Here is a 25,378-nt window from a genome sequence, read left to right on the forward strand (position 1 = left end):
TTGATGGCTGCTGAGCATGAACAGCCTGCTTCAAATCATCCCATAGATTTTCGATGATATTCAAGTCAGGGGACTGTGACGGTCTTCCAGAACAGTATACTTCTCCCTCTGAATGAATGCCTTTGTAGATTTCGAACTGTGTTTTGGGTCATGGTCTTGTTGGAATATCCAACCCCTGCGTAACTTCAACTTTGTGACTGATGCTTGAACATTATCCTGAAAAATTTGTTGATACTGGGTTCAATTCATTTGACAGTAGGTAGGAGGTGTTTTTCTTGGAATGCGGTGTTCTTCTTTCACCATTCAAAGCGCTTTTTGTTATGACCAAATGACTCAATTTTTGTATCATCAGTCCAAAGCACTTTGTTCCGAAATGAATCTGTCTTGTCTAAAATGAGCATTTGCATACAACAAGCGACTCTGTTTGTGGCATGAGTGCAGAAAGGGCTTCTTTCTCATCACCCTGCTATACAGATGTTCTTTGTGCAAATTGCGCTGAATTGTAGAATGATGTACAGATACACCATCTGCAGCAAGATGTTCCTGCAGGTCTTTGGAGGTGATCTGTGGGTTGTCTGTAACCATTCCACAATCCTGCGCATATGCCGCTCCTGTATTTTTCTTGGCCTGCCAGACCTGGGTTTAACAGCAACTGTGCTTGTGGCCTTCCATTTCCTGATTACATTCCTTACAGTTGAAATTGACAGTTTAAACCTCTGAGATAGCCTTCCCCTAAACCATGATACTGAACAATCTTTGTTTTCAGATCTTTTGAGAGTTGCTTTGAGGATCCCATGCTGTCACTCTTCAGAGGAGAGTCAAAGGGAAGCACAACTTCAATTGACCACCTTAAATACCTCTTCTCATGATTGGACACACCTGTCTATGAAGTTCAAGGCTTAACAAGCTAATCCAGCCAATTTGATATTGCAAGTAATCAGTATTGAGCAGTTACATGCATTCAAATCAGCAAAATTACAAGGCTACCAAAATTTTTGCACAGCCAGTTTTTCACATTTGATTTAATTTCATACAACTAAATACTGCTTCACTAAAAATCTTTGCTCGGAAAACACCCAAGTGCTCAGATATTCCTAGGAAATGAAAGACATTCCACTGTTATCTTTTTTGTTGAAAGTAGAGTCAATTATTGTGCAGGCTGAGAGGGGTTCCCAAACTTTTTCATGACTGTATAGTCCCCAGGTGATCATGTAATTCTAACGTAACCTCCAGGAGACTGAAATCTCCATTAAATACAATAAAACAAGAAACAAAGGGAACATAATTACACTAACTTCAGAAACTAAACGATGATGGATATTAATAATAAGGAGAAATTAAAGAGAAGCAAATTTTAAACATTTTAGGAAGAGGAAAAGAAACAAAAAACATGAAAAAAATAGCATCAAACCAAAAGAGTTTTACACCATAAATGAAAAAAAATATTTAAGCAAATAGTGCTTTTTATGTCCTATGCTTTCAGAATGTATAAATAATTAATATGTGGTAAGTTTTAAAGAAATGTTGGGTAGGTATTTTGAGCAGGGTAAAGGTGGTTTAAAAATAAAATGCATCATTATTATTAAAACTTCTTTAGTTTTCAAAACAGAAGAATACATCACTGTGTGAACTGGAAACTTGGCCTGTTACAGGCAGAATAATCTTTTCTGTTTTGATTGTAGATTTGACACCTCTATAGGGCCACTCCAGTTTGCAGACCAATACTTGCAATTAACTGCAAAGTTGCCCAGCTTAAATGTTTATGGTCTAGGAGAACATGTTCATCAACATTTTCTGCATGATATGAATTGGAAGACCTGGCCAATATTTACTAGAGATGGATTTCCAAACGGGGTAAGCAATTTTTTTTTTCTAGAATATGAAATTTACTGACTCTGTCCAGAGTTGGGTTTTGCTGTGGTTCCATCTTTTACTGAAACAGGAATTAATTCACCATGACAAAGAGCTAGATTACTGGGTTAGTTGGAAAAGCAGGTTTGAGAACACAGTGTGTCCTGACAGCTCTAAAGTGTGGACATTCAAGGGGTGTTTAATGTAGCTAAAAAAGGACAAGTATGTTACATTTGGAAATAAAATCTGAAACAACAAGAAGGCTTTCCCAAAGACTGTGAATAGAATTGAAGAAAACGGGGGCTGTTTGTAAAGGTGGTGACTTGTTTTTCTAACCAGTTTGATCAAACATAATCATATTCACACAATAACTACAAAGTAAGCTTTTCTCAAAGCGCTGTTATTTCACCAGAGTCAAAAAACCTAAGATGAAAACTGAGTTGAGACAAAAGAGTAATGAGTCAAAATAAAAGGATCATAACTCATATCACTAATCAAATACGACGTGAGACACAAAAATAACCAGATTGGTAATTTTTGTTTTCACTTTATCCATTAAAGAAAAATGTGTTCCCTTCAGGTCACTTTTGATTTTTGGGAACAAGTAAAAATCACAGGGAGCTAAATCGGGCGAATAGGGAGGATGATTGAGGACAGGAATGTTTTTGTCCGTCAAAAACTGCTTTACAGAAAAAGAGAAAATTCACGAGAAATTTGATGTTGATTCGCTGTTCGATTATCGCGGCAACTCGTAGCGATTGTTGTGCAAATATTGACTGGGCTATTCGCAAGATATACCAAGCTGGTTGGCGGTTTGAGAGGGCATGTAGGACGGAATATAGTTTTATGATTCATATCCGGCTGACCTCCAGACGGTTTTCCAGGAAAGCCCCAAGCCCAGTCCGGTTATTTTTGTGTCTCACCTCGTATGTGTCTCAAACAAAGGGACCCCTGTGCTGCACTTTAATTTACTATGGAGTCTTAGAGAAGATTACTAACATTCAGGGGGGATCCCCTTGCAGCCATTAACCTCCTCAAGTGGCTTCCAAAATGGTGATGTGATGCACTTCAAATTTCAACAAAAAAAAGAAAATATTTTTCAAATAAATATTTGATGGAGATAAATATTTGTATATAAAAAACAACCTGCCAAAACTGGTACCCCTGGTTAGAAAATGAATCTGTGGATGGGCCCTATCAAGTAACACACAAACAGTGTATCAATGACAAGTCATTTCAAAATGCATCTGACTCGGAAACGAACTGGAAATTTTTTAATAACATAACTTTCTCATATCCATGTAATCCAATTAAGAGTTGCTGGTGGCTAGAACCTATCCTGATTGCACTAGATGCAAAGCAGGAGGTAGCTATGTGCAGAGCACAAGTCCATCACAAGCCTACTTACATACACCTCCACACTCACAATCAATCAGGGACCAGTTTGCAATTGCCCTTAAACTTCAATTTGCACATACCGCATTTGGTGTTGCAGGAGAAAATAGAGGGATCCAGAGGGAAAACTAGGCAGACACACAGAGAAAATGAAATTAATTCTTGATATGTTGAAGTATACTTCAAGCATCTTCGCAATTCATTTTGAGATATCCAGAAATTTGAGCTGTAGTCAATAAATGTTATATGATATAAGGTAATCCAAGCTACTATTAAGAGATAACATTAACTACTGTAACAGATTGAGGCACTGTCGACCCCTTGAACCCTCAGACCAGACGTCAGACACCAGATAAAAGTCCAATAATAATATTTATTATTATAAATAAGTGCACAAAGCACCCTCCTCTCCACGATACTTAATAAATCAATAATCACTACAATAAACAATACTCAATCCTCCACTCCCAGACGCTTAGCGACCCTGCCTCCCAACTCAGCTCAACGTCTGGGATTTCCCACAATCCTTTTATAGTCCTTGACCTGGAAGTGTTTCGCCTTCTCTGTCCAAGTGACATGGGACACTTCCGGGTCAGATAAAAATCCTTTTTCTTCACCCCGGAAGCACGTCATTCCTTGTGTCGCTGTGATTAAGACGCACTTCCGGGTTATGGAGCAAATAACCATCCCTGGGCCTCCCTGCAGCGACTCCTGGCGGCCCCCGTGGTATTCGGCAGGGCTGTGCATTAAAAGTCCACTGTCCATAATTCCCTGCTGGCATTCGGGTTAGCTCCATGCTGCAAGGAGGGCTCCATCTGGTGGCCTGGGGTTATTGGCCGGGATAAATAGCCGGCCATATCTCACACTACATTATGAAATATCCTGAAATATATTTTAGGGCATTTTGAAGTAATTTAAAGACATTTGAAAATAGTTACTTCAACATATATAAAAACACTTTAAAATATCTCAAATGCATTTTAAGCTACAGTATCTTGAAGTAACATACAATACACATAAATATGTGAAAGGCAACTATGATACCTCCAAGTTAATTCAAGATATCTTAACAACAATGAGATTTGTTTCTATAGAACACTTTCATACAAGATACTGTATGTAGCTCAGGTGCTTTAAAAGAAGAAAAAAATACAATGGAATAAATAATTAAATAAAATGAAATACAAAAAATGTTAAATAAAACAATAAATAAATATTAAAATTTCATAATACAGATAAACAAAGTAAGAGTTTTTGAGCATGAAGTATACTGCTAGACTGTTTTCTAAGTGTCTAATGATTATAACTTTAAGTCCTATGCTATGGTCAAATGGCTAGGGAGGATAGAAAATAAAAATTCCGCTTGGCGAGATGCTAGAGAAAACAAACTTGCAAGGTTTCCAAGACCAAAAGACCACCTATTCCCCCCCCCCCCCCCAACTCAAGACAATTACTTTGTTTTCATAATGAGATGTACAAAATGCATTCAAGATATCGTAAAATATTTTTTGTGCATTTGCAGATATATTTTAAGTAGAGTATCTTGAAATACATTTGAAATAGAATATGTGAAAAATAAACAGGACATTATTTTGACAGATCTCAAAATCAATTTGAGAAATTTTCAAATTGACCAACTTTTAAGGTTGCTGAAATCCATTTTAAAATGCTAAAGTTAAATTTAATATCTTGTAAAGTGTTCCTCGTGGTGATATACCAGTTCATCAAAGCACATGTCTTCTGAGGTATTGGGAGTTGCAGAAAGACAGAAATAACTGTAGCAGCAATGGATACAAAGTAGAAAACAACCCTAGCTGTGAAGCCAGTCTGTTATTGGCCACTCTATTACAACCACTGTTGTAGGTTCCAATGGTGTGAGTGGCATGGTGGTGCAGTGGGTGTTAGTGCTAAATTACACATGCAGAGTTCTGCTTGAATCCTGCTGTCAGTCATTTAGTTAAGGAGTTTGCCATTTTACTTATTAGTGTTTCTCTCATATTACCAAAGACTTGCAGGTTATATTAACTAGTTATTCCAAATTGACTTTTGTGAGGGTATGAGTGAGAGCATGTGTGTGAGTGAGCCATGCTGTCTTCTTTCTGTAGATTCATGCTTGCATTTTTTTTAGATTATATTCCAAGGATGCCACTGAATTTGCTTAACTTATTATCCTGCCAGGTCCTACATATCTGTCAGCACCGCTTGATCCTGACACACTGCAAAGCAAATGCAAAATCCTTTTAGTGGCTCTTAGTCACACACTCATTGTTGCTACTATTCCACTGAAAAGACAGCAATAAGAAATCATTCTGAAATATCTGCAAAAAGCAGTACAAAACCTTTATTCTGCACATTCACTTAAACTTATACACATATGTTGAGAAATTCCTTTCAATTTCCCAAAAAGAATGATGTCAGCACACAGCACATGCTCTGAATGTTAGCAAAACCAGTAACTAATTGTCAGTTAAATGGTGCAGTCGTAAAAAAGGAAATGCCAAGCTATTAATTGCATATTTGTTTTTGCCAATGGTCATTGTTTAGTAGAACATTAAAATCACATACAATAATAAAAACATATATGTAGGACAGCCATTTTTAATTTTATTAAATCCAAAGATGTGCCCAATGTACAATATTGCAAATGGGAGGAATGAGTCTGGAAAATGAAACACAAAATGTTGTGTTTTTTCCCCAGCACAACCTACAGTAGTGTACATATCTACTCTAATACAGTCATATTCAAAATCCAGAAGACATTTTTCATTTAGCACCTTTCTCTTATACAATGTCCAATGATCAGCTATAACCAGTCCCACACAAATATTACACATTGTTGATTGGGAAAGCTTGGGGATTAACGACATACTGTCAGTAATAAAAACACTCAGAAAAGAAAGACAGACTTCACAGAACGAGTCAACACATTCTCCTATCTGCATTAATGAAAACACACAGAAGTGGATTATAAATTTAGCAGGGCAAGGGACACTATATGTAGATCTCTGTTACATTTTTATTCTTTGAAGTTTTAAAAATAATGTTCAGATTTCTGTATATATTTGACCATCCTTCTTTAAAAATTTTAAAAGAATTGTGCTTAAAAAACATCTATAGATTTAAGTGAAACTACTTTATCTTTTTAGGGAACACACAATTTATATGGCCACCAGACGTTCTTCTTATGCCTTGAAGATGGAAGCGGAACAGCATTTGGTGTTTTCTTAATGAACAGTAATGCCATGGGTATGGGTCTGTTTTGTTTTGTTTTCTTCCAGGCAGCTTGGATTGAATAAAGATATATTCTGTTTCAGGGAAGCTTTTGTTTTTTTCTCCTTTTTGCTCACTAACCAAAAAATGCTAACTAAATATGAATCTTTCTCTCTAAGATGTAATTCTTCAACCAGCTCCAGCTGTCACCTACAGAACAATTGGTGGCATTTTGGACTTTTACATTTTCTTAGGAAATTCACCAGAAGAAGTTGTTCAAGAATACCTTGAGGTAAGAAGAAAACAAAACAACAGCTGGGTTAATCCATATTCATATAAAAAATGGTTATGTGTGATATTTTTCGTATTCATGTTCTAAGATGAGTTACAGTACATACCTATACCACTTTTTATATATAACATATTAACACAATGGATTTTTACTCATTTCATTGCACTTTTGGTTTTCTTACAAAGACTGCTCACTATAGCCACACTGGAATGGAGATTGTGCAATCATGGCAGGCACTCTATTTTCAATCACTCCACTGTAGCTGTCACTAAAGCTGAATCATTTAAACAATGGAATGCCATCTCATACTGCTGCTACCCTTTCAATACCTTCATGTCTTTTTTGTACTGTTCTTCTTTGTAAGGGTCACAATGGAAACCATTTCAGCAGGAAAGACAACATATGGGAAGTACATTTTAGGTCACTTTTATTCGGCTTTATCCACTTTCCCCTTTTCCAGTTTGACCAAGTTAACATAACCAGGAGCCGAAAACTCCATGAATATACTATACCTTTAGTTATCAATGGGTCAGAAACCCCTCCAATACATTAAGGCTACAATATACTGAATATGTTTCTGCTTTGTCTGTATAAAGTACGTGTGTTAGAGTTCAATTTTTATACTTCAATTTTTTTTTACATTTTTTATTAGTTAATTGGGAGACCTGTGATGCCAGCATATTGGTCTCTTGGATTCCAACTGAGTCGCTGGAACTATGGAACCTTAGATGAAGTAAAGGCCACTGTGCAAAGAAACAGGGAAATACCTTTACCTTATGTAAGGACCTTACTTTGATTATTTTACTTATTATATTAGTATTGCAAATGTTTGTAGCAACTTATTATAATTTTCTTTTTATGAGATAGAGTAGAAATGTTTGTTGTTTTCACAACCTGTTTTATTAAAACACAAATCTTGTTCAAGGTTATGGTAAATTTTAACTTTATCTCACTAGTAAAACATTTGCCAAGACTAAAATAATGATTATTTTGTTTTAAACAGAAGTTTAATCTTTAATAAGGAGAACAAGAGATGTTTTGTTTTGTTATACCTTTTCCACACATGTGCTAAATAGAACAATGTTTAGTAGAAATGTTGCAATTTTGTACACATGTTATTAAAGTAATCTATAAGCAAAAAAACTCTGCAAGCTAATGTACTTGCATATTCATATTTAACACATGAATATATTTTTATACTAAAGTATATGAATACTATTTTCACCCAAAAAAAGTAATAAACCTTTACAAACATAATATGCACTATAAATCTGCAAGTACAGTATTGCATTTTCAAGGTTGTTGATTGCCCTTATCAGTCATAGCTCATAAAAAATATAAGCACGTTCTTGTTAATTGTACTGATAATCTTGTACATAAAGATATGGCATATAAGAAACATTTTAGGTTTGTCAAAGAGCAGTTTACCTAGCAGATATACTGCAAACAAATTAACTAAAAAGTCATTTGTTGTGATATAAACCAAAATGTGTGTTTTAAGATGACACACCAAGTATAGTAACAATTCATCTTCTGCTTAGAGCAGGAAGTACCACTATTTTTTCTGTCTTAAGTGGTTAATTACTGAGGTGTTATCAAGTAAAACTAGAGGTGATATTTCATCATTGAGATTTTTTAAACATTTTTCTTATGCATGCAAAATTCTGCTTTTATTTACTGTAAAAACAGTAGTGTGGTTTTATATAAAACAAAAATGTTTCCATACTTTTAATTTACAAAAATGATGCAGACACATATGGATTTAGGTCAAAAGAAGAAGAAAAATAATTAACAAATTATGTACGACCTCAGGTAAAAAAATGGGAAAAATTACTGGCAAATATTTCTGTGTCTTTGTGAAGTCTGAATTTAATTAACAGCACAGCACTGATGATCTTTATTTTGGCTTCCAGTTTTGATAACTTTAGGTTTAGGCTATTCCTAGATTTATTTTTTAAGGAAAGATGAAGGTAGTTGAACTATGGTGACTCTGTCAAAAACAATAATATTCTACTCTTACTACAAATATCTATCATTAATATTAATTATTAATAAAGTATCTATCTATCTATCTATCTATCTATCTATCTATCTATCTATCTATCTATCTATCTATCTATCTATCTATCTATTAATGGTTAAAATTCACTGTTAATTGTTGTACATGCTTCTCAATTAGCCCAGCAATCTTTAAAACTGTTCTAAAGAGATGATAGATCAAACAGCTTTACCCAAACTAACAATACTGTAATAGTGGCAGACCAGACCTAAGACAGAGAGAGATGTACTGCACAGACTCACCTTTAAAAAATCTGAGGAGTCTTGATCCTTGCATGGATCAGGTCAAAAAGGTAAAGAGCAAGAAGGAGTTGTTACCTCTGATTCCAAGTGAGTAGACTTTGGACCTATGTAGGCAGCATACATCGAAGAGAAGAACAAGGTCAAGTTGGAGAAACAGAAGCAGAGTAAGACAGAGTAAAGGAGTTAATGAAGACTTGGGATTGGCATTGTATAACAGACCGTTTAAGTGCCACCCAGCACTAATGTCAGTCAGTCAGTCATTCATTGACCAACCCGCTATATCCTAACAAAAGGTCACGGGGGTCTGCTGGAGCCAATCCCAGCCAACACAGGGCACAAGGCAGGAACAAATCCCGGGCAGGGCGCCAGCCCACTGCAGGACACACACACCCACACACCAAGCACACACTAGGGACAATTTAGGAACGCCAATGCACCTAACCTGTATGTCTTTGGACTGTGGGAGGAAACCGTAGCACCAGGAGGAAACCCACGCAGACATGGGGAGAACATGCAAAGCGAACCCGGGTCTCCTTACTGCGAGGCAGCAGCGCTACCACTGCTCCACCGCGCTGGCCAGCACTAATGTTTTTTCATTTTTTTACATTCCTGAGTCGCAAAACCCTGGTCCCAAATTTTCATTACTATTATTGTTTTGTGTTCTGTTGCATATCCGGGTAACTGCTCATGTACCACCAGTGTTATGCATACCACAGATTAGCCTAGAACATTAAAGCGCTTCCATGTTTTTCTTGTACCATCAAAGTTTTCCACTAAACATTAGCTAGTTTATTCTGCCCTGTGTAAAAACATTGTTTTATATCACTGAAACAATTTACAGATTAAAACAGTTTAAACAAAATTGTTATATATTTATTTTTTTGTTTTGGAAAAATATATGACTAGGCATCACTGTGGTGCAGTTATTAGTTTTGCAACCAGACAACTTTATGGATATTGGTGAGCCTGCTTACTGTCACACTGTTTGCATCTTTACATGGGTTTTTTATAATTACTTCATATTCCTCCTACATCTAAAACACTTTATGTTATGGGTTTATTTCAAACTGCAAGTTATCCCTGTTTGGGTCAATGTGAATGATTTTAGTTTTTTCCCAGTCCTGGGGTGAGTTTGCTGAAAATGTTAATACTTAGCAAGTAATGAATGACTTAAAGAGGTATGTAGGTAATGAACAAGCAACTTTTACGATGGTTTCACAAAAGGCTTCTTAAGACAGGAATACTACGAATGAAAATAAAGTACAATGTTGGTAACCTTGCCCCAAAAACAAGACTAACTAGTTGAGTTAGTACATTTTAAGTGCAAAGTGCCATCATTAGTCCTGTAATAAGATAAAATAACAGTACCAAAAGAAAAGCAAAATGAAAACACAGTCACATTAAAGTAACAATTAAGCAAAACCCTGTATATAAGCACCTAAACAGACACCTTTGCTGTATTCCGCTAAGTGTGACTCAATATATCTATTCATTACTGTACTCTCTTTATAGACAGACCACCACCCACTCAGGAAGGAGACAGTCTTTCACAACATATAGTTCAAATATTGTCTTTGAATTTTACTGTTTTTTTTCAGATGTTCATGGATATGCATAATTTAACAGTAATAGAAGTAGTAAAAAATGTACCAACTCCTCCAGTGTATTCATTTCCATATAAACAAATTGAATAATAACACATCTACCTGTTTTGAAATCAAAGGTAAACCAAACAAAATATTAATCCAAAGCCTGCATTACTTTTATACCAGTCTGTTGGGCATTCTGTCATATAAGATGTGGCATTTGGATGTTGTCAGCCTCTATAGCTCACTCCTCCTACTACTCATATTCCACTTCCACAATGGGCAGTGGGACATCTGCTTTTACAGCAATATTGTGTAGCATGACACACTGCTATTATGGCACAGTACCGTCCTGGTGAGAATCTGATGCTGTACAAAAATTTGTGGAAGCACCTGAAGCAAATTTTCTACATTCCTATTCTGCATTCAGCCAAGCTGCATATCCATTGATGTGCAGCCTTATACTGCTCTTCAGCCATAGTCTGTGGAGCAGTTACAGGTTTCAGTAGATATGGGTCACCCAATAGACATCCATCCATCCATCCATTATCCAACCCGCTATCCTAACTGCAGGGTCACGGGGGTCTGCTGAAGCCAATCCCAGCCAACACAGGACGAAAGGCAGGAAACAAACCCCAGGCAGGGCGCCAGCCCACCACAGCCCAATAGGCAGCCACCTTCAAATTCATCGTCCATTTCCTTGTGACAGATTGCTCAATTGGCCCAGATAAATGCAATGAGTCCTTCCAGGGCACTTTGCCAGAATGTCTGTGAAGAGCCCTTGGTGGCTGCATTAGCAGCCAATAACCCTTTCCAGCAGGTGTAGATAGGCTGCAAGAGGCTAAGTGTATGAATTGCTATGAATGGCCCAAAAATGCACGAGAAGTTGCTGATTGTGTGGAACCAGTGATGAATTATTGCATTATTTGTTTCCAACTGATTTCTGACAATCTCTGTGGCTGCCACTGTCTGTTGCTGTCTGTCTCCATTTGTACTGTAAGAGGAAGCCAGTTAACGTTAGTATTAATGTATGAGTCAAGTCAGATGTATATAACAACAAGTTTAATGTAAAACTTCAGTTATGAACAGTTTTCAGAAATCACCTTTTTCACAACACCTTTTACTTAAGTACGAGTTAATGTCATTCTTAACACTACAAAGCTTTTGGAAAACTGACTTCTGGTCTCTGCAACACTTTCCCTTTGTATTCTGGGGTTTTCATCTGGTAATAATAATAATTTTTTAAAAATATTTTATTGATTTTACTTTAAGCAAATAACATTCCATTCAATCAAGACAATCTTAACTAGCCAAAATTCAACCTCCACCCAAGAAAATGATAGGAGAGCCAAAATACAGAGCAAATAATTAAAAGCAGCAGGAAAGGAAGATTGTCCTTTTCCCGGATATAGATGCTTATTCTAAAACATCATTGATTAGATCCTGCCATATTTCAAAAAAGTTTTGAGCAGATTCTCTAAGTGAGAATTTGATTTTTTCCAAATACAAATAATATAGAACATCAGTTAATCACTGACTTAAAAGAGTTGAAGATAAGCCTATGTGCTAGTAGAGAGGTAAAGGTAATTACAGTTTGTTTGTCCTTCTCCACTTTAAACCCATCCAGGAGTACACCAAACACAGCTGTTAATGGGTTAGGCAAGATTGTCACACCAAGGCTGTCTGAAAGGAATTCAAAGATTTTTGTATAAAATTATGTTAATTTGGTGAACACCCAAAGCATGTGGCCCAGTGAGGCTGGAGTTAGAGTGCAACATTCACAGGTTGAATCTTGCCTTGGAGGCATTTTGGACAATTTTAAATGATAAAAAGCCTTTTCTGAAATATTAAGTGAAATGTCTTCTGCACACCATACCCTGGGATGTTTGAAAGGAAGAGACTTGAAAATGTTTTTATATATTATGGAGATACTATCTGAGTCTTCCAGTCTAATCAGTATTTCTTGTGGAATAGAAATAGGTGGGAGGTGAGAAAAATTGGGCAGGTTTCGTTTAGCAAAATTTCTAATTTGAAAGAAGTGGACAATTTGTGCTTTTGAGAAGTTAAATTTGAAGTATTATTGTTCATAGGATGCAAAGACAATATCTATGTGCAATCCTCTAAGTGTTTTAATCCCAGAGATTTTCCAAACATTAAATACTACGAGAGGCAATCCCAAAAGTAAGGTCTCCTGTTTTTTTAGAAATACAAACAACCATTTATTTTCTATAATGTTTACATCATTTTAAAGGTTAAAGACTTATTTGTTTTTCTACATAATCGCCATTTTGGTCAATGCATTTTTGTAGACGCTGTGGTAGATTTAGAATGCCCTAGTCATACCAGCTCGCCGCCATGTCTTTCAGGAAGCGTTGAACCTCATCTTTCACCTCTTCGTCGGAGCAGAATCGCCTTCCGGACAAATGTTCTTTCAACTTAGGGAACAGGTGGTAGTCACTGGATGCCAAGTCCAGACTATAGGGTGGGTGGGTGATGAAGTTCCAACCGCCGATCTTTACACATGTTTTTCTCAACCTTCGCGACTGTCTCGTCGGAAATTGACGGTCTCCTGCGCGAACTTCACACTTGGCGGTAGCGTTCAACGGGAGCTCCATTTTCAAGGGCTTCCAAGCCAAGACTGAGCATCCCAGCGAAGCCGCACATGCTTGTTTGGGAGTGGAGGAAGCACCAATCATAACAGTGTGGCCAACAGCCATACGAACAGTTTCTCTACGTCCCCAACGCTTTGGAGACCTTACTTTTGGGATTGCCCTCGTATATATAATTGAGAGGGTAGATAAAGGTGGCTGTCATGTACAAGTGTAACACATAAAAGCTTCTCTGTCTTAAAGTGCTTCTTTCATCGGTTCCGTATTCTGAGTGAATGAAGGGCAATTGGATTATTAGTGTATTGACAATAATTTGTATTTACTGGGGCACAAAATGGGGATATAAAGAAGTACTTCAAGATTTTAATTCTAATGCAGACCAGCCTTGTGTATATTCATCGTTTTGTGTTAATGTCCAGGGGCCTCATGCATAACGGCGTGCGTAGAATTCACACTAAAACATGGCGTACGGACAAAAGCGGAAATGTGCATATGCACAAAAAAATCCAGATGCATAAATCTATACGTACGCCAACTTCCACATTCTTCCGCTACATAAATCCTAGTCAGCGTGAAAAGTAACACACGTGCACGCACCTGCAACAGCCCTTAAGCTCAGCGTTCTGTAAAAAGGCAAAAGCACGGGGAAAAATAGAAGAATTTCAGCGAATACCAAGTGAAGGCAAGGAAAAACTTACCATTTGTTGGTTTAAACAGTGTTATAAACAACAAATGGAAGTTGATCGAGTGACATAAAGTGTCAGACAAACTCGGAAGTTCAACTTTACAAAGTTGCACAGTGCCGAAATAAAAAAGAAGTTGTCAGATATCAAAGTCGCCGTCATATGGAAACTTATTAGGGTACAGTAGTTTATTTTGTCATTAAAGTCATTGTCATTGTCATTAAAGTAGAACATCATAAACTTCATCTTAAAATCATTTCTCAGTATCAGTTTCTCAAATACCATCGTAACTAATGTAGCATGTTAAATGTTTTGTTTTGTATGTGTTCTTGTTCTTCTATGTGCTCTATGTGTGTGAATCACTATGTGCTTCTTAAACGAGCTTTCTCTTCCTCTGACAGGACACAGAATCCATTACATTCATGATATTACAGCTCTCTGAATAAATTAAATACTGAGATGTATAATTGATATAATTTTCATGATGATAAGAATTAAAGTATGTTATTAAACATGGGAACATGGTGGCGCAGTGATAGTGACAAGCTGGCACCCCATCCAGAGATTGCTCCTGCCTCACATAAAATGCTTGCTGCGCCATGCGCTAACTTCGATGAAATAATTTATTACAGCAGTACTGTCTCTTTCAAATGTACTAACCCCCAATTTCTGTCCTTCCTTTTCTTTCTCCAAGTACCCAATCGCTACACGATCAGCTCTGTAATAGATGTCAAGCCATCTATAAACTTAGAACGTAGCTTCTTAAAAACTTTTAAGGAACATTGAAATATCTTCGTAGTACATGTTTAATTATTCTATCCATCAAGCCATCCAGTGTTGCGCCAGTCCCAGCAAGAATACAGTGCGAGGCAGGAACAATCCCTGAACGGAGCACCAGCTCGTCGTTACCACTGTCCACCGTGTCCTCACATGTTTAATTATTAACAATATAGATTATTTAAATGATGTTCAAATTTGATCTGTTTTTATTTTGCTGCATTTCATCTTGAAAATGATATTATCATCATATGTAAATATGCACTTTATAAAGTGGCTCAGTTTGATGCAATATTATAACTATCGCAAGTTTACAGTGAGGTAATTGTACTTATATGTACAAACAGTTCTATAAGGAGCACTTGATGGACTGATTGAGCGCATTTAGAGCTCTTGGGATGAAACTGTTTCTAAACCGCGAGGTCCCTACAGGAAAAGTTTTGAAGCGTTTGGCGTATGGGTGCAGTTCAAATAGCGCATGTCTGAGGCAGCGTGTGCGTGATGCTGTATACCGATAATTCTCTTTCCATTCAGCTTCTTGAGAGCTGTGATTCCAAACTCAGATACAGTGGGATAAATTCTTGAGAGTAACAATGCTAAAGCAGCTATGGTATTTGGAATATTTTGGCCATTCTATATATTGTTAATTACAGTCAATTACAGTTAATTACAGTCAGATGCCTTAAACTAATAAACAATATTCGGTTAATTTCAGTGTATTTGATAAAGCCGCCAGGAATGTGCATCTAAAAAAGACGGGGAAACCTCACTGGAACAAAAGCACTGCTTTGACGCTGGGTGCCACCAGTTTGCAAAACCGAGCGGAGAACTTGTTTACACCAGGGATTGAGTTGGCGTGAAAATGTGTGTGGCTTTACACCAAGCTTAGTTTTTATACATCACTATGTAAGCGTGGAAACGGGCGTATGCAACATTTTTGTGCATATGCACTGTTTATACATGAGGCCCCAGGTCTTTTTTGGCCTGTATATTTGCCACCCAGTAATATTATTGAAAGTTAGATAGTGCCATGCCCCCTTCTGCATTATTTTGTTTAAGAATTGCCCTTTATGATGCTTAGGTGTTTTTAATTCCAAATAAATGAGGTTGTTGCAATCTAATTTATTAAAAAATGATTTGTTAATGTATATAAGGGGGATGCTTTGAATTAGAAAAAGAAGCTTAGGAAGGCTGTTCATCTTGACATTGTTGATTCTCCCTGCTAATGTGAGATGAAGGGTAGACCACCTATTCATATCTTGTTTAATATTTTCCATGCAGACAGCAAAATTTTGTTGAGAAAGAGCTCTATATTTACTTGATATTGATAATATATTTACTGATATTTACCCCTAGGTATTTAAAATGATCTGCTAAGATAAATGTGAAGGTGTCCAGTCTAATATTGTGTGCTAGAGAGTTCACTGGGAAAAGTACACTTTTACTCAAATTGATTTTGAGTTCAGATATCTTTTAAAAATCTGCTAGTGCTTTTAGGACTGCTGGCACAGAATTTTGTGGGTCTGATATATACAGTACCATATCATCTGCATATAGTGATATTTTCTGATCAAGTCCTTCTCTGGTAATTCCCATTATTTCTGATGCATTTTGTAGCAGCCAGTGGCTCAATGGTGATTGCAAAGGGCAAGGGTAATAGGGGCATCCTTATCGAGTACCACATTCTAGTTTTAAGTAGTCTGAATTAATGTTTTTAATATAAACTGTGGTTTCTGGAAAGTAGTTTGATCCATGCACATATGTTTGTGCCAAACCAAAATTTGTGCAATGTGGTGAATCAGTAGTCCCATTCAACCATATCAAATGCTTTTTCTGCATTCAATGATGATAAGATTTCTGAAATGTTAGATTTATTGTGTGAATATATTACATTAAACAAGCATCGAAGATTAGAAGTGTCTGCCATTAATAAATCCGGTTTGGTCATTGTGTCATTTATTGAAGGAAGCACTTTCTCAATCCTTCCAACTAGGACTTTGCAGAGTATCTTAACATGGTTATTCAGAAGAGACATTGGTCTGTATGATGCACATTGTAGTAAGTCCTTATTTTTCTTGGGAAAGACAGTAACTAATGCTTGGCAAAAAGTTTGAAGTCAAATTTGGTTGTCTCTAGCTTCAATAAATGTTAATAATCATGTAGCTAACTTTTTTGAATTTTTGAATTTGTAAAATTCGTCGAGCTAGCCATCAGGGCCTGCTGCTTTCCCACTTTGGAATGAATTTAGCATCTAGTTATTCTGAGAGTGTCCACGATTTATCCAGTTCCTCTGCACTAAGAGTATACAGCTGTTATATCTGTAATGCATCAAAAAACTCATTAGATTGTGCCTTATCTTCTTCAAACTGAGTAGAATATAAGGACTTATAGTACTCTCTAAATGTGTGGGTTATACTTTTATGGTCAATGATTTTATCGCCGGCTGTGTTGGTAATTACTGTTATTGTGGACTTCCTGCTTGTGGATCTTATTAACCTTCTCTACATGTTCACAGTAATGATGTCACAATTTAAAGATGAGTTGTTCCATTTCTTTAGTTGTCAAGAGGTAAAATTATGTTTGCAAAACCTGTCTTTCCCTATAAAGTGCATCATTTGGAGACCTGGCATATTCTTGATCTATTCTGGTAATTTCGCTGATTAACTCTGATGCCTTCTTGGTTTCCAATTTATTTTTGTGAGAAAGATATGAAATAATCTGTCCTCTTAAAAATGCAAAGTTTCTCAGAGTATTCCTGCTGAGACCTCTGAGGATGCATTTGTCTGGTTAGCCAGAAAATAATCAATTTGCTTGGATATAAATTCTGCATAGTTCTCATCAGCTAATGACAGGGATTATGATGCCAGCTACGAGATGAGTGCGTAGAGCATAGTGATTTAAGCTCCAGAGGTGCATGGTCGGAGATAACAATAGCATTGTACTTGCAAGATTTCATGGTGGGGAGAAAATTATTATCTATGAAGAAACAACCAATTATTGAGTAACAATATTGAGAAGGAATATTATCTTAAATTTGGATTTAAAAATCTGAGTCTGATTAATTATGATCCATTACAAACTGTGTAGTTTTGTTTGTAGCATTAGATGTTATCACCACTGTAGCTTAAGATCTGGAGAGTCTCTGTCCATTATAATTTTATGAGTGTTCACATTGGGAATTGATGCAAATACATTTTGGATGAAATCCCTATCATCCACATTAGGTGCATAGATATTTATCAAAATCACTTTAGTATTAAATAAATTATCCATCACCATGACATATCACTCTTTAGGATCAGATACTATATCTGATACTACAAATGGAATTGTTCTGTGTATTAAGATTCCTGTACCCCTAATTTTTTTTGTATAGGTGTAGTGAAAAATTTGGCTAGTCCAATCTCTTTGCAATAAAACTTGCCCTTACTTATTACTTCTTACTTAAGTGAGACTCCTGTAAAAATATTATCTTGGCATTTTGACTTTTTTTTCTCTTTAATTCATGATTGAGACCTTTGACATTCCAGCTCACAAAGTTGACTGTTTGGTCATAGACACATTGCTTCTGAACGTTTGTTGAAATTTGGTAGCCTTAAGTTAAGGAAGTACATTGTTATATATGATAGCTTTGACCCAGATTTCATATTATTGTCAGGTGTTATGGCTATGGAGTGTGGTCTGGCATTAGAAGGACAGACTGGAAACAGTCGAAATGTGGGTCGTCCATTTTAATGTTCGCGAGACGAAACAAACAAAGAATTAATGAAAACAGCGCCAATGCACTATCCCCAATCAGAGATTTCCTCCTTCTAAAGGATTTCCAAGAGTCACGTGCTCCGCCGTGCGGCTCATTCCGGTCTCCCAGCAAAGGACGCCTTTTTCTTCATCGCCACTTCTTTTATTGCGCAACTTCCAGAAGGGGTGGGGTTAAGTGCCCTTAACGGGCGGCTTCTCAGAGTTGTGAGGGAAGAAAAACAACAGAACAAAGTCAGCGGTAGCCCCCCCACCCTCGTCTCCGCATGTTATTGCGTACCTTTCTCCGGCCCTTAGAGGAGTCCTCCGACGCCCTTGTGTGACAGGAGCCTATTGTTATGTTGGTACTTATACTTATTGGAGTAGAAAGGATAAATAAGAATTAGATTTGCTTTTATTCTTGCCCTTCCCCAACAGCCACCCATTTTACCTCCCTAAGTGAGGCTAGATCACACAAGTCCCGGTCCTCTGACATGCCAAGAGACATACTGTAGTACATCCAAAACAAAACAAACTCCCCAGCAGAGTGTAAAAAAGATTACAATTGACATATCTTATGACAGTACAGTCCAAATACAATAAACCTAAGATATAATCTTAAACAGTTCCAGTACAGTAAACAGAGGGATTGATATTAAACAGTTCCCATGGAGATTGACATAATATATGATAGTATATTCCCAATACAATAAACCAAGAGTATAATGTTAAAAAAAAAAACACACACACACAATGTAAATATACCAAGTTGCAAGCAGAATTTTCTTTGCCTTGCCAGGACACGATATGATTTGGGATCAGTCTTCTTAGCTCTTTTTCTGGTTCACCCAGTGAACTAAAAATGTAGAACTGACCTTCAAAAACCACTTTAAGTTTGGCAGGAAACAAGAAGCTGTATCTAATTTCGGCTTTGCGTAAGTGTTTAATGCTGGAGAATGCTGCGCTTTTAGCAAATGTCGAAGGGGAGAAATCTGGGAAAATATGAATGTGATTATTTTCAGATATAATCTCAGTCTGAGAAGTGACATCAATTTTTTTTTAACCTGTACTTTGCTGAAATGGACAATCAGGCTTCTCAGTTTTGAGGCATTCAGTCCACATATACAGTATAGTAATCTACTGAGATCTCAGTGTACTCTCTAGTTAGTGTAGAGAATAGTTCAGCTATGAATTTCACTGGTTTGGATTTTCACAGTTTTCAGGGAGCCCTTCAATTCTGATATTGTTCCTTCTGTATCTATCTTACTATATCGCGCAGCCAGTTTGTCACTGAGCACTTTTGCATTCTGCTTTTGCAGCCGTTGCTTTTCCGTCAGTAGCAGATGTCAATTGCTCAGCTATTTCAATATGAGACATAAACATTTGCTTAACATCTTCAAGCTGACCACAAAACACTCAAATTTAATCTTAAACTTTCTCATATTTTCCTGTATTTTTTCATCAATTCTTTCTAAAATATTTTTAAAGGTTGCAGTAAAGTTAGTACTTTAATATTTCTTCACGTCTTTTATATCCTGAAGCTATTTCTCATTTTTCTTGTTTATAACCTTTATTTATTTCTTTAGTTCCTGTATATCTCTTATATCCTTCTTTATATCACTCTTTATATCATATATTTCCCCACTGAGTGTAGCAATCATTACCTTCAGCTCAGAGAGTTCGTTTTTGTCTTCTTCGCCATTCTTAGGCGGAGTTGTGAGTGCAGTTGGGGTTGATGATGCTGACTCATGGGAGGGGGGGGGGGGGGATTAGCTGTAGTTGACAGCATTGATAAAGAGACCATACTCAGTTCCAATAATCCTCCTGGAACCAACGAATTCTCCTTGCCCGCCTCACTCGTTGGTTTTGCTCCCACTTTCGCTCTTGGCTGGAACCAATGTTGCATCATGACTTGGCAGATCTGGTCCTTCACCTGTCTATTCCAGGTCATTCTCTAGTAAAAAAAAAAAAAAAGGTAAAGTAACTCTGCTGTTAATGTAAATCCATCTTGATGTCCTCTCACAATGGACAAGACCAACTATTTTCATAATTCTTTACATTGTGTGACGTCATGCGGAGACTCACAAACCTGGCCAGAGCAGAACTGGGAATCTTGCCTTGCCGAGATACCCACAGTTTGGAAAGGCAGGGAAGACAGCTTGCGCAGGACATTGTCTCACCCGGAATGCTAGATGACAGCTCCCCCGGGTTGCAGTCTCACCAAGGATTCCCACATGGCAAATTGGTAATTGGAGTTCATCAGCTCAGCCCTGTTGGGTTCCCTGTGTTTTGACAGCAGGTGCTGACGAGACTAGTGAGCCCTACTTTGTCAGGGTCGAGCCTCACCTGGAAGTGCTTCCAAGTCACAGCTTGGAGACACCGGAAGTGATTCCAGGTGTTTCATATAAGGAGTAGCCCCGCTTCAGTCTGGGAGCCAGAGTCGGGAGGAGGAGTAGAAGGATAAAGTTTGCTAAGAGGAGTGAAGGAGAGAAGGAAAATAGAGTGCTGTTTGCTAGAGTGGCTGTTGTGCTGTGTGAAATGATTACGTGTGTAAGAGTTTCACAGAATAAACCTTTTTTCATTGAGACCTGTGTCTGAGCCTGTTGTTTTGGGAGTTTGGGGAGCTGCAGCACCCCCTACAGATCATAACATTTACTGTATATAGCCCTTTTCTCACTACTCAAATTGCTTTTCACTGTGAGTGGGGAGCCACTTCAACCACCACTAATATGTAGCATCCACCTGGATGATGCAATGGACACTGTTTTTGTGCCAGGACGCTCACCATACGAGCTATTAGGCGGTGAAGTGGTGAGAGAGATAGCCAGGGGATGATTAGGGGGCCAGAATGTCTAGGTTATGGAGGGAAATTTACCCTGGACGTTGGGATACAGTACAGTTTATGAAGGATGCTCGGGGATCTTTTTTGACTATAGAGAGTCAGGAAAATGTTTTACATCTCATCCTAAGGATGACACCTTTTTACCAGAACAGTGTCCCCACCACTGTACTGGGGTATTGGAATTCAAATTCAGACCAAAGGGGGTTGCGCCCCCTGCTGGCCTCTCCAACCACTTTTCCAGCAGCAACCCAATTCTTTTCCTAGATGGCTTCTCATTCAAGTCCTGGTTGGGTCCAAACATGCTTAGCTTCAGGTGGATGACATCTTCTGAGGTACTTGTGGTATGGCTGCTGGCTACTTTGGTTTCTGCCCACAATCCAGACAATGAGTATCTTAGGTTAACTGTTGCTGAGACAAAATATGGCTTCCTTGAAACTATAGTGGAAACAAAAAAATCAGAAAGTGAATGGAATTAATTCAGTTGGGTGGGGGTTTTAAAAACTTGACTTTTTTGTATGGAATGTTATTTGTTAATTAAAATCCAAAAAAAAAAAAGGAAGTGAATGGAAAGAGTTTTAACATGAAATCTGGGAAGCAAGTTTACTTCATTTTTATATTTTGAGTGGCAGTAATTTCTATTTATTTCTATTAACAATTCAATTATAATAGTAAGCAATAAACTGAAAATCATACATTTTGTTGGACAGTTTTGATATACTTTAATACATGGCTGAGAAGAAAATTATAAAACAGACTTCTTTGAAAATATTGACATTTAATGTATTGTGTGCAGGACATCCAGTACACTGACATTGACTATATGGAGGATAAGAAGGACTTCACTTATGATCTGAAGCGTTTTGGAGAACTTCCACAGTTTGCTGAGGATTTACACAGTCATGGCCAAAAATATATAATTATACTTGTAAGTACAATAGTTTTAAACAACTGTCATATGATGCCATGTCTTTATAACGTTAAGAAATCTAATATGGATACTGCGGTTAGCTGTCATTTTCCGAATAAAAACCTGCTTTAATAATGTAATATATAGTAATGAAATAGGATAAAAAATGCAGATGCCACGCAATTGAAAACTGAAAGTGTAAAAAATATGAAAAAGTGTAATTTTGGCTTCCATTACAGTAATAAAAAAAAATTAACTTTCAGCAAACCGCACAAACTTTCTCGTAAAATGTGACTATTTGACAGTACATATTGCCACTGCAACATATCGCTACCAGAATAGTTTAATAACGCATAGAAAATTTTCAGCAACTTAATTTGTTCCTTCTCCTTTAATTTGAGTACCACATGTTGTACAGATTACTTCTGAATGCTGCAAGGTAACATTTAAAAATATGACTTAATCAGTAGACTTGCTATTTTAATCCAGTATTCAATATTTGTATTTATTACCTTGCCAATAAAAGTACAACTACTGTTACTGTCCATTAGGAAGTAAATTAATGCTAAATTCTGCTTAGTTTATTGCTTAAATTGCACTGCTGATATATTTTCCTTGTTTCAAGTATTGTAACCTGAAACTGTCCTAAGGTGTTCAGTGTTGTTGGCTCTTTAAGGAGGCACCACATATATTTTGAAAGACACCTTGAAGCTTTTAATTGCAATGTATCTGTGGCTGAAGTTACAAATTCAAGGACATATAAAGCCACCTATGAAGAAGCTTAATGTACTCTATGCATGACTTAGACACATGACTCAATGCTTTAATGGTTTGTCTTTTGCACTTTTCACTTTTTACTTATTTTCTGACTGTGGGTATCATCCAAAGAAGATGTTAAAGATACTTCAGTTGCTCACGTTCATTGTATAATCAGTTGATGTCCTACTGTACATGTATCTGCAGGAGATAAAGTATGTACACTCAGCAGCAAATCTACAGCACTTGATAAAAATAATAAATATAGTAATAGTAATATGAGATCTGGATAATGCCATAACTCCTGGAACCAATTAATAGTGCTGACCATAACTTATTATATGCTTTCACTGTATTTATATATTTAAAAAAGGTTTGTTTTCTATCCAAATCAGTTCAACAACACTGAATTTATTCGCAATCCATTAAAGTGGAAGGTTTTGTATACAGTATACCCATATTACTAAGGAATGCACACATTATTAGAAAAATACTCTGTCTGAATTATTCATTTGAAAATTATAAATGTTCCAAAGATCATTATTAACCAGCTTTCTATACTGTATATTTATTACCTTAATTCTTACTATCTGATATGATTTTCATTTCAGAGTAAATGATGGTCATACATTCTGTGTGCTCATACATTCCAGTCAGCTTCCTCTTCAAGAAAAAGAAATCAAGAAGTATTTATTAAACACAAAGTTAGCATACATCTAGTTACAGTTGAAAAACACACACACATATATATGTATATATCCTCTTTAATAAAATCCCTTTGTGCGTCCAGGTGTCCGTGTGTGTGTGTCTTCTGGTGAAGTGCACATGCGCGGGGCACGGTGCGATGTGCGATATTACTGTCAGAGAAAGTTAGAGGCGTTTTATGGAAATACAAACCAGTATTACTGCGAGAGGAAATTAAAGGTACAAAATACAGTGACGCATATTACAGCCACATACAAGCCAGTATTACTGTCAGAGGAGATTAAAGGCATATTACCGACATGCACCCCTGTATTACCGCCAGAGAAAATTAAAGGTATATTACGGACGTACAAGCCAGCAGACATACAAGACAGTATTACTGTCACAGAAAATTAAAGACACACAATACATGGCGGCAGCCCACGAAGAACGGTCAGCTCAGCAAGTAAACATCAACAAAAGAAAGGCTGAAAGAAAGAAAAATACGACCAACAAAAAGAATGAGGTCAAAGTCCCTTGCCATTTAATATAGACTTTTCCTACTAATGTTTATGCACTACTGTACTATCGCCCGTTATTGTAACAGGCTAAATGACTAGTATATATATATATATATATATATATATATATATATATATATATATATATATATATATGGTTGAAATAGTTTACTGTCAAAATAAATGCAAAGAGTACACGACACGTGTTTCGCCCTCATTCTGGGCTCATCAGGTGTACACACTCCACTGCACTCCCTTTCAGGAATCGAACCTCGGACGTCAGCGCCAGAGGCGATGCCCCTAACGTTGCGCCACGGTGTGTGGTTCGTGGAGTGTGTACACCTGATGAGCCCAGAATGAGGGCGAAACTTATATATTAAACTATATAGTACAACATTAAAAGTAAATAAATATTTTCAGATACATTTAACTATGAACTGGAAAATATATCTAATTTTTTGGATTTTAAACATCTGCAAAATGTTTCTAGTTCCTTATAAATAATATGTATTTTTTTGTATAATTTTCTATCCATATAATATTTTTAAAAGGATCCAGCTATTGCTACATCTCCTCGTGTAAGTGGCCCATACAAACCGTATCAATCAGGAACTGCAAGGGGTGTCTGGGTAAATGAATCTGATGGAAGAACACCTATTGTTGGAGAGGTACGTATTTTCAGATTTTCAGTTTTTATTTAAAGAAAGGAAGCAGTTAGTTAATGCAATGAAAGGTTTCAAAATAATGGTACATAAATGTTAAATAGTACCAAGGAAAATTCAATTCCAGCACAATGTATTTATTTTACACTTTGAGTAATAGGAATAAATACACTTAAAGTACTGCAGCTAACCTTAGCTATCAGTACAGTATGTGTTATTTTTACTTGTTTGCAAAGTTTTTTTATATACTGTGTTCTTGAAAAATGAACTTGCTTTCCACTGAGGCTTTGTAAATGGAAACCATACGCACAGTGTAATCATCATAGATCATTCTTGTCATTGTCCCATTATTGTGTAAATTAATCTGTATATAGCACTATTTAAGTATCTATCAGCTCGGAGTTTGGGTCTATAAACATTAATTCTTTGCTCAAGAGGAAGAACAAGCACTGTCACCTGACAGTTAAATATAAACATAAAACATTAGGAAGCATAACATCACTTGGAAAAATGGTTTGGAGGAATTTTACCATTATGATCTTATCTGTTGAAACAAACACATTTTAC

General features: G+C 36.7%; 1 protein-coding gene across 2 annotated transcripts in view; it reads left to right on the forward strand.

Moving 5' to 3' along the window:
- The window catches only part of si (sucrase-isomaltase (alpha-glucosidase)), a 206,806-nt gene that overhangs the window by 44,686 nt on the left and 136,742 nt on the right, over positions 1 to 25,378 (forward strand). For both annotated transcript variants that reach the window (XM_028794477.2, XM_051923319.1), the window contains exons 7-12: positions 1,683 to 1,854; positions 6,393 to 6,492; positions 6,636 to 6,748; positions 7,401 to 7,526; positions 22,075 to 22,206; positions 24,701 to 24,817. In XM_028794477.2, the coding sequence (XP_028650310.2) occupies positions 1,683 to 1,854; positions 6,393 to 6,492; positions 6,636 to 6,748; positions 7,401 to 7,526; positions 22,075 to 22,206; positions 24,701 to 24,817 (760 nt within the window). The remainder of the gene's footprint in view (positions 1 to 1,682; positions 1,855 to 6,392; positions 6,493 to 6,635; positions 6,749 to 7,400; positions 7,527 to 22,074; positions 22,207 to 24,700; positions 24,818 to 25,378) is intronic.

Source organism: Erpetoichthys calabaricus, chromosome 2 (genome assembly GCF_900747795.2).
Source record: "Erpetoichthys calabaricus chromosome 2, fErpCal1.3, whole genome shotgun sequence".
NCBI lineage: Eukaryota > Metazoa > Chordata > Cladistia > Polypteriformes > Polypteridae > Erpetoichthys > Erpetoichthys calabaricus.